The sequence below is a fragment of the Battus philenor genome, unplaced genomic scaffold (assembly GCF_028537555.1).
Source record: "Battus philenor isolate CCGP_79_NKW_IND1 unplaced genomic scaffold, ilBatPhil1.0.hap1 SCAF_3, whole genome shotgun sequence".
Classification (NCBI taxonomy): Eukaryota; Metazoa; Arthropoda; class Insecta; order Lepidoptera; family Papilionidae; genus Battus; species Battus philenor.
This window is the reverse complement of record NW_027181693.1, coordinates 8,127,587-8,145,887: the sequence shown is the minus strand read 5'-3', so window position 1 is coordinate 8,145,887 and position 18,301 is coordinate 8,127,587. Positions and strand designations below refer to the sequence as shown.

Genomic DNA, 18,301 nt, shown 5'->3' with positions numbered 1-18,301 from the left:
TATTATGGCTGATATCGTATTGCTGGTTATCCTCTAGTAATTTATTATCCCGAAGTATTTCATATACGGTTCGTTGGCGTTTAGAATGCATTGAATCATTATTATTTACCGGCCTCTCATACACCAACGTAATTGTTCTACAAAACTGTCGCGTCCGAAAATATGCTGCCAATTGGTTGCTATCACTTGAATATTTAATTTGAATGATTTAATTGATTACAGTTCGAACCAATTACAGCCAAGTTGTAGAACAATTACGCATTAAATATTTATATGTTCTTTACCAGATGTGACAAGGCTCCTACATAGATCTAGCAATTTTTCAAAATTCGTAATTTTCGCTAGCCGCAATTAAATACATATATAAAAGTTATGCAGTATTAAAGTATAGTAATTATATTGACAAAATATAAATAAAAGTACTAAATATGTATATTGATATGTATTTAAAATGAAACACGTTTATTTTACTTCTCGAATTTATAAGGATGTTGTATCCTGGACGCGAGTTAAGCTCGCAACCTGAGTCTTCGATCCGGTGGTAAACATGCTAATGATGGTTGATAAGCACATAACAATAGATGTCTGAACTGAGAAATTTTCCTGGTTTTAAAAAACCAAAATGATTTCCGGAGGATGGAGAATCTTAAAGCATTTTTAAAAAAATGTACATCTTCTAATGGTAACCTTGACGTAGTTTTTCTTATGCTGCTATTTTTAAAAAAAATGGACTTCTGGGAACATGGTGTGCAAATAGATAACATTACTTTTCAAATGTAATTTTTTAATTTTATATTCTGACAATAAACAAACATTTAGACCGTTCTATTTTATTAGATCCAGATTAAACATTAAAGGAACGTTTAAGGAACAAATAAAACACTGATCTCATAATATGAAACAGTTTTTATTGTATAAAGGTCACATTCCAAACATAGCAGACAGATAACTAATACAGACCTAACAATTATTCTCATTTATGTTTGAAATGAAATAAAACATAGTGCTTATTAAAAAATTATATATATATATCTAAAAAATTAAAATTAAAATCAAATTAACGCATTATATTTCAAGTAAATACATAAATACATACCCTGTTTAACATTCAATATAAAAATGCGCCGCGGACAGAATTGGGAAAATGAATAAAATTCTAATTTCCGTAAGTTTTTAATAACAATAAATAAGGCAGGTGGGTTACTTGTCTAATTTATTAAAAAATATATAATGAAATATTAGCCGTTGTCGTTGCTGAAAAAATTGTGAATTTAAGAAACAATGTTTCTCCAATTACAATTTCATTTATGTAATGATTTATGTATCTTAACAACTTACAAGCGAATTTGACTCAATGGTTATTTATTTCGATAAAAATTCATTTTAAGTGTTACATAACCATGTCAGGTTAACTAACAGGCAAAGCAATTAAAAAAACGAAGTAAACAAAATAGCTATAAGCAATGACTTCTATTACGTTCTATGTACGTACTTTTCTTATAATTTATTTTATCAAAACAACCTATGCACTCTTATCACTGAAAGCATCACGCGCAAATAAGATGTCCGTATTTATGAATTCTTATACTACGTAATTTATAAAAGAAACATTTAATTACTACAATCGTATTTAATGTAATTATTATAAGGAAGATATTTCCCTAAACATTTATAACGATTTTATATTTCTAATGTAAATTTTACTGTTTCAATATTTTAAGTCCAAATTATTACTATAGTGTTATAGAAACCGCTATATCACCTCTAAGTAAAATGCGACAAAAAGGGTGCTAAAGAAATGAAGTGCCCCGCTTCGCCGCGCGCATACCTAAGGCGCGGTGTAGCATTTTCGGGTAAAATCTTAGATATAAATTTGCAAATACTTTTATCATACTTTAATCACATTTTATTACGATTTTAACCGATCACGGCCGAACTTGCCGGACAGTTTAAAAATAATAATAATTAGTGGCTATAAAACTGATTACTTAAAACTGCAAACAGTAATAACACAAAGCTAATCCTCAGCGAGTCACCGCTACTGAAACATCCCAATTCTTCAACTTGAACATGATACCTAACGTTGTACGGAAACCGGCATGCGTTTTCTGAAAATAATGAAATAAACTAAAATTTCACTGATATTTGACATATTCGTAATGAAAATATGAGTTAACGCTAACTGCGTTTGCATTTAAATATCCTTCAATATCTCAAGAGTTTGAAAACTACTTACCAGTACAAACAGCACTTAATGATGTAGTATCAGGAACCAATGATTGTACGGAAATGTAAAAGAGCGGACAAGAATTAATTGTCCAGTATCCCGCGCATGCATTTTGTAGTCCTATCTCTACATTCCCACCAGACGTCAATGTTTGGCATGTTACTGTGCCTTCGTCAAAACCCGAAAGTGAAGCATTTTGTCTGTAATTAATTATGTAAATGTAAACGTTATATTAATAAAGTATTTTCCTTCAAACGGCGTTCAAATACAGAGTGATTAGTTGTAGGTGTAAAATCTTTAAATGGGTTAATGTATAGGTTATTTGTTGTCAATAAATAAATACAACAATCAATAGTTTCAGAAATAATAACCTAATAATAATAGAGAAAGAAATGGCGTTTTCAAAATTCGGGTTATTACATGTTAAAATTAATTGTTATATACCGTCTGTCACTGTAAACTTAGTGCAGACAGAAATTATAAGAATGCAATAGGCATTCGAACAAAAACAGCAACTTATTTCAAAATGACCACTTTGGACAGGGTGATTACAAAAAGTTTTGAAGCTGTTCACTGATAAATACATTATTTATTTATTCCTTTAAAGCTTTTATAACTATAACTCTCTCTGTAATGATAGTCTCTGTAAAGGATAAGCCTTCGTTCAATATTCATTATTGTTATTAGATTGTCATATCGTTGATGTATTGTTATAGGTTATAGCATATATATGGCTTGGCAATAAATGTACACAATAGTCTTTCAAGTTATGTTTTAAAAGTTTTTAAATGAATAGTGTAGTAGTAACCATCTTCTTTCACTTATGTTTTTCAACTGATAGACGCCCACAACAAGGACCAGGCCTCCCCCGTAGATCGCAACTATGACCGATCCTGCGCTGCCTGCATCCGGCGACTTTTCGCGCCTATGTCGTTGGTCTACCTGGTGGAGGGCCTATCCACACCTCGTCTACCGACCTACGGTCGCCAATCGATAACCTTTCGACCCCAACGGCTATCGGTTGCACGAGCAATGTGCACCCCCCCCCCCACTGCCTAGTACCACAGGAGTTTATTATTTAAATATACACCTGCAATGGGCAAACTTATTTGAATTGTTACAATCTTATAAGAAACAAAGGTAAATGTTTTCATAACTTTGTTTTATAACGTTGCGTTAAAACAAAAATGTTTTTTTTCTTACCTTGGCTGTGTAACAAAACGTGAGAAACAAATAACGAGACTTCCAATTCCGGCCCCGCTTCGTGAAATACGAATTCTTCTATTGCTATTATCGTCCTGATAGAAATAGTTGGGACTGATTGCATAGAAATTGATATAACCAGGTTCTACAAAGTCTTCGAATTGTCTTGTGCCTGAAGATGACCCGGACGGATATAATGATCCGCATGTAGGATTTATAATTCTTCTTCCACCTGTAATAAGTGTAGACATGATTTTTTAAAGCTCAAATGAAAAAAAATCATAAATTTTAGATTAGTTTCTATGAAACATCGTGCGTGAAATATTAAATTTAATAGTTAACTGTATTTTAATATTGATATTACAAAATAACGAAGTAATGACTTTTCACTTGAATTTTTATAAGCTTGGAGTGTTATATTCTGGTAATAATCTTATCTAATTATCCACATAGAATTATTCACGGTGACCTCTTCTGTACGCCACCACAGAAGAATACCAGAAGTTAACAAATCGATGGTTTATTGTGTTTAGTTTTACAGTATCCTTAAGACAGTAGATGAGCAATTCATTCCCAAGTTTTATGATCACTTAAAATCCATCATACTGTAATAGGTTTTATAACAAATTTTTGTTTAATGTATGTATTATTTAAATCAATATTAGTTATATGGACATTAACAAAGACATTACTTGAGAGTGTATTGTAATACCGCAAAGTTGTCCTCAAAAGAATTAATAATTATATTTATGTAGCCTAGAGAAAGGCATAAGCTTATGGCCATATATTGAGTATGTACTATGACATGTAGTTTATACTGCGTATAAGTATACTTACTTTGAGCAATCCTTTCCAGCACCGCATTCATAGTGATCTCAACATTAGTTCCTTCTGTGTTAAGAGATATCGTTCTTATATCATTGTGTACATCCCGTACAAAATTCCACAAATTTTCAAACTGATTTGTTGCGGTTGCGAATAGGATCCTTAAATCTAAAGTATACAAATTGTATTTAATTTGGTATAAGGGTTAAATATTACAAATAAAAATTAAAGATGCACGTACCTGGTACAGTTTCGTTGAGGACTCTGATTTGCTCCAAAGCGCCTTGGGTTACTTGTACATTGCCGCTATTTAAGAGGAATAGCAAGACCGTGGCGTTACCACCGACGTAGTTAGCAGATTTTTCGTTTTCTAATTCATTATGCATCATTATTCTGATATTCGTTAAGGTTGATTCTAGATTAACGCCTGTGAGTACTGTAAATTTTTCTATTATTTAAAATCCTCTTAAAACCGACACTGTGTAATTAAGTATGAATTATAAAAAAGAAGTTCATGACGATGTAACAATTCATTATCAAACACATTAAGTATTTTATTTATTCTGTTATTTTATGTTAAATATTTCCTTAAAACAGAAAGGGATCGTTACGTGGGGGTGCGTTACACGCATGGAGGAGGTGGATATCTTGAAGGCATTTCAATATTATACATGTTTAACAAGTTTAGTTGTATTGAATAGACTACTTACACGACTGGTGTCTTGACATCGTGTAATTTGTGTGAAAGTCTGATATTGAGAAAGTTTTATTAATGACGATACTTCCGTCAAAAGCGCTTAACAGAGTCACACTAGAGCCATATTTACTGACTTCAATATTATCTAGAAGATATGATATTGCCGGGTATATGGCCTGGTATTGCCACGTTGCGTCTACTACTAGCATTAAATTAGTTTTTAAGCGATAATCCACCGAAGTCGCTTCTGTAGTGATGCAATTCATGTCATTCATATTATTTGCTGAAAATAATGGTTTTTAAATGTAATTAAAATCAAATTACTTAAATTATTTAACTAATAGAGTGCACATTATATATGCATTCAAATTATTAATTTAATTAAATATAAATTTGAAAATAATCTATTAGAATAAATCATCCAAAAATAAACATAAATCGGTTCCTGATTTAACAATTAATTCATTATCTCAAAGACTGATTCAAAAATTTTACTTTGATGTTATGAATTTGATGTTGTTAAGAATACTTTAAAACTTACTTGTGTAAGTCTGGAAATTAGAGACAGCGCTACCAACGAGACCTTCTAAGCCCCCGGTTATCGTTCCTCGTAAAGGTATATTTGTATCTAAAGCCGCTGCGAATGTGTATGTTTCTGACACCAAGTTCGGTCCGTTTATGTATTGCTGACTTAGTGCTTGTCGATTGCAAGCTCGAAGGTTTGAATTGTAAACTCCATTCTGTAATGCGAATTAAATCTGATATTTGAACAAGACTCACTTAAATTACAGAAATATCACGACTCGCCTTCAAATTCTGTACTGAACTACAAAGTAAAACGAGTAATTTAATTGTAACCATGTATTGGAAAATAAATTTCCGGATTTTATTCATTAGGAAGTGTTTAACTGTGACCGCTTTTTACTAACACGTCGTTAATCATAATTATGTAAAATTACTAATACGATAGTAACTACCATAACCAAGCGGAATAGCAATGCGTCTATTAAAAAAAAAATTGGGGGAGGGTTTTGCCTAGCACCGAACATCCTATGACTGAAATGATGATGAGAAAGACATGTTTTGATTTTTTAATTATTAAATCTGAGAATTATCGAATGTTACAAATCTAACGAGACTTTACTATTTTATTAAATATTAATAAGAGTAATTAAAAATGACCTAAGGTACAAACAAGTAATAAATCCTTTTAATTTTAATCTATAACACACCTAGAATATAAAACCATATTGTTATGTATTATAGTTTTGGGTCCTTCTTATTACAATCGACTAAATATTAGTCTAAATCAAAGTTTCCTTTGTTATTATATATGTATTTGTTAAATCATTTGTGTATTATAACAACGGTGCAGGAGATAATCTTAATACGGGAAATTTTTAAAGAAATGTCTTTGAGATCTTACCCTCGCTGTATAATACATATCCAACAATTGGGACAATTTAAGAGTACTGGATATGCCCAACACAGAGGACAAAGTAGTGCCGAGTATGTATCCGTCAATGTCACCGCGTATTTCAGGGTCAGTCATTTCGACATTGACGCGACTGTGAAGCATGTAGAACCTAGTTGCCTGTGAACTGTTCCAGTTTCCTGCTGTGCCTACAGAGATCGACGGGGACCCTCTTTCCGTTCCTTGAATTAGTACGGCTTCAGCTAAATCACCTGAAATATTATTAACGCAAAAAAAATTAAGATATTTTAAAATACATCAGTTTTAATTTGAGTATTATTCTTTAAATGTTTATCAACAATTAAACTAAGAACCTGAAATTTCATAATTATTAAAACGAATTCAAAATATTAGATACACCTACCAATCTATTTTAATTATTTTTTGTCGTACAATTTTAGATGTTTTTATATGAACTCTTTATTTATTACTTACGTAGAAGAAATAGAGCTTCATTTCATCTTGAGCCCTTAGCGAACCATAAGCAATACTTACTGATCGAAAAATTTAATAAGAAATATAACAACTAAATTTCTATTTTTGAATTCAGTTTGATTTTTTTTTTCTCGAAATTGGATTGTCCTGGTAGAAAAAAAATTATTTCGACCGCTATCTATAAATATATAAAAGATTTTCACCTATATCATACTCATCAAAATATTTCTGGCCCCTTAAGGCAAAAAATTTCGAAATTCCTTCCGTAAAGGAAGTGGATGAAGCGTTCATTAAAAATGCTTATTTTGCAAACTATAATTCTAGGAAGTATAAAACTTGGTCAGATTCTTTTTGATATGTTAAAAATTACCGAAAATACATTTAATATACCAATAAAATCGCACCCACAAAAGGCAGACACAAAAACGTTACTTTTCGAAGTTGTATTTGTAACACAAACGAATGAGATCACTATAATACTTAAACAGAAATTTATTTGGTTAGAATGTAACATTACTTTTTGTTATTCACAGTTATAAATTTTAGCATATGCGAGACGTACAAAGCATTCTCTTTATATTATTTACCTGATAATGTAGCTGGATATAGAGATGAGACTGTTGGCTGGACATTGTTGTAGTTAAGGAAACTGCTTTTAGCGAGTTCCAGCACGGGTACTCGCTGCAATTCTGCGCCGGCTGCTATTCCTGCTATGAGGTGTCCAGCAGAAACAGCACCCCATTTGGTGTTTACCACACCTCCGAGTAACGGACAGGTGCTCTGTCCTAGTACTTGACGTTCTGACTTTGTATTACCCACAAAAGCATAATCGACTTCCTCTTTTGGGTTATATTGTCTCATTTGGCCATTTTTATCGGTTTTTTTGCTAAAAAAAGAAAATTAGTGTTAGTGATAATTATACAAAACATATTAGATAAGAATATGAATATTTTACTATCGTTGAATATAGTATCCATATATTGGGTATTATTGGTACTGCAAATAGAAATCAGAGAAATGTAGTTATGGGACGCTAAAAATTGATTTGTTTTCTTTAGAAAATAAGAACAGCATTTGTAATTTATTCCTTTTAGTTATTCTGGTTACTAAATATTTTCATGACAAATTTAAATTACGGTGATTTTAAATATTTTAATTTTCCTATTATATGACGTTAACAAACTTCTTATTTGTCAGATACTTACAACGAAGACAAATCAATCATTTCGACGTCGTCTTTCACAAGAGTGACATCCCTGGCAGTTCTTAATGCTCGGTATTGGGACAGTTGGTTGCAACTGTTTTCATTTCCTCGCACACGAGCATCCACCGTTGTAGAGAGCATGTTATGTAAAGCACACTAAAATATACACAAAATATGTAAGGTGGGACTTTTACTATCTACTGACAAGTATATTTCAGTATTAGGTTATCTATACTTTTGAAATAAATAACAACAAAAGAAAATGGAAATTACTGCTACTTAATCATTAAAAGTTAGTTAAATATTACATTATTTATATTACTCCCCTTTTTTCAAAATTTCACACAACAATTTCATATTTTTGAGCGTATTTTTTAACTGATGAACAATTAAAGAATATTTATTTTTTAATGCCGTATTTTATAAAAACGCTCCTTAATATAGCCACATAATTTGAATGTGGAGTCTGTATTATTTGATTATCAAACTAAGACAGTTCAGGATTCGGCGGCATTATTTATTGTTCTTTTAAATTCAAATGTCGACAAGCGAAAAAATATTGACATATAACTATATTTACCTTCAACTCAGAATTTACAGTATTATTTGCTAGTGTTAGCAAGTTACCAGGAATGATTCTCGTCAAGAGTAATCGGTGTCGATAAAATGAATGTAATGTTGGTGCAAAAGGGAGAATCGTCGAAGAGGTGTCTAAATTCACTTCCGGTTGGTGAAATTCGATTCCATCTTGTCTATATCTGTAACGTAAAGAAAGGTTTTTTAATTACAGAATTAGAATAAAAATAGATAGAAGTACGACTAACGCGCGGTACAATGGTTTCAGTCGGACTATTGGGGGTTATGTGCTGGAAGGTTTTCCATATCATGTTCTATTTACCGGTTAATTTATATTAATATATGTAAGATACGCTAGAATATAGTATAACCTCCATTATATAATAATAAAATGCTATTGAATACAACGAGAAATAATTATTACACAGTGTAGATATTATAACGTAGACTTATTTTAGGCAGTCAATGTTGTAGTCTACAAATAGATGCGTTGGAGTAAACACTTACTATTGTCTGGATTTTGATAATGCTTTTACTAATTGTAATAAATGTATGGTGAAATATAAGATTTTTGTGTTGTACTAATTTTTGCCTTTTAATTTTCTGTATGATAACATTTTAAATGTAAGTACGTATATATTAGTTTGTAACCTATACTTACGTGTGAAGGAGTAGAGCCGCCAGTTGCCTCAAATCGACATTTACGTCAGGGTTGTCTTCAATTTTGCGTATTATGTCTATAAGCACGGCCATAGTGGTGGGAGGTAGATTATTTCTATCGATAAGACGTGGGTCCGTATAGCATTCCCTTAAATCTGGTGCTAGGCTTGATTGAGCTGTTAATTGGGCTTGGATGCCCGAAATCATCAATATAAATATTAACAAGCTGTACATTTTGCAATAATCTGAAAAAAAAATTACTAATAAGAATGAGTTTTTTAGGATAACAAAAACCTGTCTTTCGTCTTACATATCATAGTTCAATGACCAGTATGTTTTGTTACTATGTAAATGAAATAACAGAGAATTTTTATGGGCAGTGGCAATTTTATATAAATAATGCACAAAGGTATATGACTCGGGAATCGAGCCCGCGACCTACGATGGCAAGTCTCATAAAAGTACTCTTTACAAATAATCGGTTTTGCAATGAGGTGGAATATGTTTACCATGTTACGAATATAATGACATGTGCCCGGACTGTGGATTTACAAAAGAAACAATCTGTAAACAAACTTGATATTATTGATGCTTGTGATTTTGAAGGACTACAAATCTATATATTTCGTGATAAGAGATATATGACATTTCGTTATGAATAGTATACGTAATTCGACAAAATTAAATAGATGAAATATTTATAAAAAAGATTTTTAAAATTTGGTTTTCTACGTATTAAAAATTATTATTGTTTACTCTCTGCCTTTCACCGGACATTGAGGTCGAAAGGTTTTCAAGTGGCAACCAGGAGCCAGTAGACGCAGCATGGGTAGTCCTCAAGACTGATCATCATGGCGATCTATCTATGGGAGATCTCATGGCCACGCAATGGGCGTCTATTAGCTGATACTATGATGATGATCTGCCCTGCAGACTTCGTACTGCCAGAAGTTATTAACCACATTTCAGTTCCATCTGCTGCTACCTCACCACGAGCTGTTATATTACTACTTCACTGCTAGGTATTAAGACAAACTCTCCGTGGCACGACAGAGCCAAGACTCCAGAGATGGGACCTCATAAAGCCCCTAATTCAACAAAGTTTTTTTTTAGAATAAATTTCACAAGCTGTCAAAAATGATTAAGATGCTTTTTTCATTGTAAACAGAACGATATATTTAAGTAATGTGGTTCCTATAGTTAGATCAGATAGTGTCTCTTTTACAAATTTCTTGGTAAACGTAATCAAACACGCAAGACAAAGAATTGATAAAGAGTATTGATGACGAATTCACAGAGGTATTTGTGCATGTTATAATATAGCTTTATCTGTAATAACAAGGAGTGGCAGAATGTTAAGTTAACCTAATACGGCACAATATTAAAAGTTTGTCATATTTATTAATTGTTTTTAAATCCTTCAATTTACAAAATTTCCATCAGGTTATGATATTTATTACGTAAAATAATGCATAAAGCCGATATCATTTATTCTTTTCGGATCTCAATAATTTGTTGATAAATGTAAAACTTTGAAAATAAAAACACTACTTTAAAATGGAATATGGAATTATTAATGAGTTTAAGTTAACAACACACGGAACGAACTCATTCCACATTAATATTTCACATTCGAATAAACGCTTCTCGTTTATAATATGAAACATTTAATATTTATTGTGAGTTTTACGAAAATACGTTAATTATTTTAAATGAGTTTTATACGTAAGATCAAATATTTAGTGAGAATATAATTCTGTGATGTGCTGACGGATCTTTATGCCGTTTTTCTTAAGCCTACCTAAATTTTTACTATTCACCCCTGCAGATTTTGTATTGGGCAGTTGGATTCCAATAAAAAACGAATTAATGTAACATATTCACAGCGTTCACTTGATACAGGGTGATTGGAAATTGGTGTATTAACTATAAAGCTTGCTTGCTTGCTATTGACAAATGTGATGTTATATATAAATACATTCACTCCTTTAAAGCTTTTACACCTATAATCAATAATCCTGTACAAAGATTCAAACAGATGTTTGTAATATATTCATTTACGTTTAATCGCGATAATGTTGCATGTAGTATTTATTACATGTAATCGTATCTATACAAAATCGAACTAAGCTTAATAATCGACTACATTTATGTCATACATAATTGCACAGAAGTTTTTTCATCCGGTTTCTCTTCATATATATAATTATATTTTAATTCACGTTATTATGTCTACGTTTAAATGATAACTGCAAATTAACTTAATGAAAATAGTAAATCAATTTTTAATAAAATAATATTAATGTAGTATTATCAAAATAGTATTATGATAGATAGATATTATAGTAAAACAAAAAATATCAAGCTATGTTACTTTTTATATCAACAATCTACAGACAATGGGCGTATGAATTAACTTTAATGTGAAAATAAATTATTATACAACACATGTGCGTTCGAGTGAACTTTAGGTTTTCGCCGGTTTCATTTAAAATATGGCTTGAAGTATCTACATTTTATGAAGTGAAAATAAAAAAAAAAACCTGATAAATGTCTTATTAATAAATAATGAACTGGATTATAACCTTAAAAAATTTTTTTTGGGCTGCGAAAGTATTTCGAACCTATTTCCACCAGTCACTAATTATTAAATTATCCTATTTTCGGGGAAATTTGTTGGGTGACTCATCAGTTTGGATACACTGAATAATTAGCACAAAAGCAATAAACATTATAAATAGATTTAAATATTGTAGTGTCAGAAATAGATACGTAAATGTATAAGAAAATTAGGTGACCTTGTTAAACGAAGATTATATCAATATGAATCCGCTTTCACTTTTGTCACTTATCACTTCACTGCAGTAAGTTTATTAAACACATATCCACTTAATACTTAAATAATGAAATTCAATTACTATTGTTAATAGCAAACAAGGCACAGCAGATTGTGGCGCGCCCAACGTGTACTTTGCTAAGACTTGTAAAATAAAGGGCAACAGTTTTCACGATAAGATAATGAAAGCAGGTCTAGATAAATTCGTACCGGGCGATAGCCATACTGGAACTCGTTATCTGGGCTTATATCTGTTTTTTACTCGCGATTATGTTGATTGTTGTGAAATCGAACGCTCCATATGAAAAAGTTAATTAAACCAAAAACGTTACACCAATTATACATGTTTATATATTTTTCTTACATGGTTGTGAATAATTCAATTTGATAGTAGATTAAAACTCTTTGTTACAAGTCAAAAAACCTATATGTTAAATAATACGATATATATTCCATTCGGTTTTTAAAAAGCAATGCTATAAAAAAATCGACGAGGATGGGATTCGAACCCACGCGTGCAGAGCACATTGGATTAGCAGTCCAACGCCTTAACCACTCGGCCACCTCGTCATGTGTGAACAGTGCTGTATTCTTAAATATGATTCATATAAATTTAACAATTGATTAAAATATTATTTTTATTAAAATATCCTTTATATTTAATAATTATTAAAATATTACTATACTGTTCTATTATATATTACGAAATAAAAATGGTTCCAAACCATTTCGATTCGTATTATTTTCTCTATGAATCGGATTTCTTTTATGTTATTAAACATTGCTTGTATGTCTACAAAGAATATAAGAAAATCATCATAAAGCTTTATTGTAATTATAGTGACATCTATAAAACAATAGTGAAACTAACTCTGATAAGACAATGAATTTGATAGTGACATATAAAAAAAAGTCTTATGACAGAACAAAGATGGCGCTAAAATAAAAATGTAGGTATTATTTAATAACTTGCTGATCCGACCGAGTATTTTCAAATTATTGGCTCATTGTTGTCCATAGGTAAAATACATAAATAAACATAGTGCAGAGTTATTACTTTATTTATTAATGTAATGTCTAAATAATAAATTATACACAAAATTAAGTTTTCTATTATGTATACTGCGAGACGTTATTAATAATCCGTTTATAATTGTATTATTTTGATTTTTAGCACACGTTTTTTTTTTTTAATTTCATTTCAATATACCTTATTTAAGCTGAGATTGACAGACAGTTATTTAAATTTACTCTATAGTTGGTATGTAAAAGTAGTCAGTTGTTTTTTTTTTTTTTTTAATAGATAAATTGAAAAATTAACTTCAGTTGTAAACAATTAGCTAAATAACTTTTATGAAGACCGTGCACTTTTTTTGCAGATTTCTCTTTTTTACAACCGACTCCTGTTGTTGGCGCCAAACAATAGTACGTAAAAACTACCGTATTTTAGTTTGAGAGTGTCATATATGGTGTGTTATGTACTCTAAATTTGAGAAGGATAGACCGTCAGAGACATCAAGATGCCTTGCCATTTGTGGCATTGGCTGGCTTTCATTTCTGATTTAAATTAACATTAAAATGTCTCAGTAAAAAATAATTAAATGCAATCTTCCTAATGTCGTTTTTAATACCTTTTTATTTTTTACATAGTACAATTGCCTTGTACAATTCAAAGTAAAACAAATGAAACGAGAATAAAACTAAAGTTATGTTATTTAATATTATGTGTTGGCAGAGACGAGTAATAAGACGAATTGTTTGTAAATAGTGAAAATGAATCAATTTCAGTTTGATTGTGTTTTTCCCAACATATTTTCTATTAAAGATTTACTTATTGTTTGTGTGTATATGTTTTTGGTTTATGTAAATTTTACTTGTTGAGTGCACTCTCAGCTATGTTGCATTGCAATCTCATCTAATGGAACAATTCGTTTTGCTTGAGAAGCATTTGCAAGCCGCCACTTCAATTTAGAACGGGAATGGGTATTGAGATCGATTTATCAGCAACCAACGTAAATTAATTCAGATAGCTCGTAAAATATTACCCGCTTTCGTGTTTTGAAATTACCTATATTGTATCAATAAAATAAAACAAATAACGATAAAAAAAATATTTTTACTGAAAATAACTTGTAAATGAATATCAATTATTATTTATAAATAACTTACTTTAGTCGTAGATTATTCACCATTGGACACAGACCTTTCCCGTAGACCTTAAGTACATCTTCTTGAAAGAGGCTCGCATCTTGCGTCTTCCGACGACATGATTAACGTTCTATAGGAACCTTGCTGTTCCGTGGATATCCTTATACCTGATTCGATCTCGTAGAGAAATCTCATGCATAGCCTATTCCATGATTTTTTAAGCCACTGTGGGCTTGCTCATACCTTACATTGTGCTATTTATAATTAATCCAATATCGATTATTTGTAGCTTGTGCAATAATGCAAGATATTCAGAGAGGTCTTTTACTATTATTTTTGTTCATTTATTAACTTTTAGTTAGAGACTTGCATAATGGACAGCGCTGAGCACGACTGCAATAAGCAAACATATTTAAATTTGGAAAATGAATGATTTTTTTTGTTTTGTTCTTCGCGTGCCTAATTAAAATAAATAAAAAATAAAACGTTTCCCTGTAAAATAATATTAACTTAATTAAACATTACCATGTCAGTGATATGAAATGCAACATCTCCTTCGCCCCATAACTCCATTAGGTACGTCGGCGTTCTGTTAACCATAACACAGTAATGTCTGTACGTAACTAATTTTGTTACATAATACACACAACACCTGGCACCGATCAATTAAATTGCAAATAAACATTAACATATATATATATATATATTATTTTTTTTTTGTTGATAGTGAACTTTATTTATTGATTTAATATTTTGATAACAACAATGATTGCTTTAAAAATAAGGTTGCTGTTTCGCATACCGCAAGACTGTACTAACATGATTTCATTGTACTATTTTACGTTATTAAACTTAAAATATCGTGAATCATGTTTTTTGTTTCATTACATTCTACTGCGCCTATTTTGGTTTTGCTTGCAATGTTTAGCGGCTAGAGACGCCTGTTTTAATATACTTTTCTGTCTGGATATTAATACAATAGTTTTTTTTAATATATATTTTCCACGCACGTAAGATTTGAGTGTCTCATTTGGAAAAAAAAACCAGTCATTTTGTGGAATCATTGTCGAGTTTAGCTACAGATTAGTTAAAATATTTTATTTATGTAAAAAAAGCATATTCCGATTTTCATCTGTTACTATTTCTTTAGATTTCATAGTAATAAAATATTTAAATAGTTTAAATTTAACATAAAGGGAAGACCCGAGTGTTGCGTTTGAAATATATAAGGTTTTCAGAAAATATATTTATGTATCTTCTTACAAAATTACATAAATTTAATAATAAAATGTAAATAAGCTGTCATAAAAATATCTTGGAAAAAATCGTCTGCATACATATATATAATTCTTTAGATCAAACACAGTCAAATGAAATCATGTCCTCTACATAAAATCAAATCGATGATATTGATTGTGAAAAATAGAAATAGACTGCAAATGAAACAAAGAGGAACGGGGTTCTGTCCTGTGACCGTGCTCAAATTGTGAAACGTGAATTAATTGCATCGGAGGTAGTTCAACTCCTCACTTACCTCTAATTAAAAGTACATTCCGATTACACGCTTTATTAAAGCTGCGACTAATAATAAAAATTATATAATTATAACGGGCATAATTTAATCATATTAAAAACTTATTGTATAATTGTTCTACTGGGTTTAAAGTATTGAAAATATCATTTATGGGCCTTTAATAAAAGGTTTTGTGGTAAAATGATTTACAGTATTTTGAATATCGTTCATTTTTTCTTCATTTTTTATAAAAAAGATGAAAAAAACATTATTTTTTTTTTAGTTATAATTTTAATAAAAATATTTATTTAATTCGTTGCGGCGGAATTTTGTAAACAAAATATTGGATAATTCATATAATTATATGTTCATACTAAACATTAAAATAATTAGGCAAATTAACAAAGAACGAAGAAGTTGATAGTGATAGTAGTACATTGTTTCATAATATTAACAAGTAAGCAAAGTAACCGTCCGCATAAAGTATTTTTTGTTCAAGAGGTTATAACCTCGTAATATAAAATAATTGGTTTCTGTTTGATATTTAAAGGGTTTAGTACTGGTTGAAAACACTCCAGCGAAAGGAAAGGAAGTGGGTGCCTGATTGTGAACGTGATCTATCGCTAGCAACATCGAACCGTTCGAAACTAGGCGTCACATAAAAACGTTGCACGAATAATCTAATCCGAGAGAGATTGTGTGAATGAAGTTAAACCTTATGTTAATAATCAAGGTCTATGAAAAGTTTTTTTTTTTCTTTTAAAGTAAACTAATAAAGACTCTAGGTCTCTCCATTTCATGTTCTGAAGTATTGAAGTATGACTCATTCAACAACGTTGTTACGTGAAACTTTAACGAAGACGTAAAAATAGGTAACACGAAACCAATAATCGATTGAGCTTTACAGTATGTCGAGTCAGGTATTCTCTTATGCAAATTTAAGCTCCTTATCCACAGCCTGGACATCGGAGCAGGCTTAACCAGCGCCAACTCTATAAAAAGGCCTTGGCGGCGGATCCAGGGTGATCCACCTTATGTCTATCCTGGCGCCGTAATTCTGCTCGAGTCTTTATGATAAAAATTGGAGAGCACCGACTTACCCTAGGACGTTAAAGCATTGGACCAATTATAGTAGTATACGAAAGCGTTTCCGTAATTTTGACAAAGGGGGTCAAAGAAGACCATGAGGTTTTATCCGATATAAGTTCGATATTATCCTTTCATTTCTTCCTTAACCTAGTATCCTTCGGATGTCCACTATTGCCCACAAAAAAAGGACCAAAGAAAAGTCTCTAGTCAAAACCTTAATGTCAATTAATGTAAAATAATGTTCTCATCTGTGCACTTCTGTAGGAGCTTACAGTATGTTCACGTTAAGAATCAATGTTAAAATCAAATAAAAGAGGTCCATTGTCATTGTCTGCCGATCTAGCCACGACCTGTAACATTTTAATTAACTTCTCGATTACCTCTTGGCACGATACTTTCGTACATCGCAGGACAATGACGATTCACATTTTTAACGCGAACGGACTGTGATCTACCTTTTCGCGTCTCAAGATAAGCGTTTCGGACTATTGAAGACCAAGCTCTTACAATTAGCATAATATAATTGCAATAATTCCTCTTATGAGATGCGAGGTATGAAATAAAGGTAAACACTGTCACCACTTGTCTGAATGGTTTTCCACAATAGGTTGTATGCGGAATTATTTGTGACGCACGTATGATTTATGTAGTCGGTTGTCATGTTAGCGGGATTTCCGGACCAATACACATGTTAATAGAGCAGTATTGAGTGATAATTATTACCGAAGTCGGTCTTGTTTGTTTCAGGTTGCTGATATCTTCAGTGACAGTAATTAACTTACTCATATTGTCCATATTTCATGTAAGAATAAGTAACTTTTCTTAATAGATAGATAAATATATCCACTTAATTTTGCGCAAACTCTAAACCAATTTGGTTATTTTTATTAAAATTTTATTATATTTTGAGAAAGGTTCACTCAAGTATTGCCGTCAAACATTGTGCCAATCATTACCAAAAAAGGCGTATAGGATGTTTTAAAACAAAAAAATATTTTGAAGTAAAACGAATTTCAAAAGCTACACACACATATATATTTATATTAATATACGGTTATTTCTTGTAAAAAACAGATTAATAATAAATTAAATATAAATTTAACTATTGGACAGTATCAGGTCAATGATGATAAAACAAACATTTTACTTCAAAGTTACAAAGTTACAATTAACTATAAAGTCTTGTACAGTAATGTATACGTAGGAGGCATTTATATAATTAAAAAATCAATAAATATGAACTCGCTGGCTTAAAAAAGGAAAATCCACCCAGACGCGCCGTGACGACTGCGAAGAGTGGTGCAGGGGGTGCCTCGTGGGGGCATCGGATCGTTCCCTTTTGCAGCGACGAGACCACTGTGCTATTGAAAAATTTTCAATTTACAAGAAATTCTTCAGGAAATAAAGTAATACT

At 31.1% G+C, this 18,301-nt stretch overlaps 1 protein-coding gene and 1 non-coding gene across 2 annotated transcripts; both read right to left on the bottom strand.

Moving 5' to 3' along the window:
• Nucleotides 1-966: 966 nt before the first annotated feature.
• On the bottom strand, nucleotides 967-12,253 carry LOC137926786 (uncharacterized). The gene is made up of 13 exons (XM_068770487.1): nucleotides 12,100-12,253; nucleotides 9,303-9,546; nucleotides 8,646-8,823; nucleotides 8,067-8,221; nucleotides 7,449-7,747; nucleotides 6,379-6,638; nucleotides 5,494-5,692; nucleotides 4,966-5,235; nucleotides 4,497-4,691; nucleotides 4,268-4,423; nucleotides 3,431-3,662; nucleotides 2,237-2,427; nucleotides 967-2,108 (listed from the first exon to the last, which is right to left on the bottom strand). Exons 2-13 carry the CDS (start codon nucleotides 9,533-9,535, stop codon nucleotides 1,966-1,968), a joined length of 2,511 nt encoding a protein of 836 aa, XP_068626588.1. The 5' UTR covers nucleotides 9,536-9,546; nucleotides 12,100-12,253; the 3' UTR covers nucleotides 967-1,965.
• Nucleotides 12,254-12,625: 372 nt separating this feature from the next.
• On the bottom strand, nucleotides 12,626-12,707 carry TRNAS-GCU (transfer RNA serine (anticodon GCU)). Its single transcript has one exon. It is a non-coding gene; the product is annotated as a tRNA-Ser (tRNA).
• Between the last annotated feature and the right edge of the window lie 5,594 nt (nucleotides 12,708-18,301).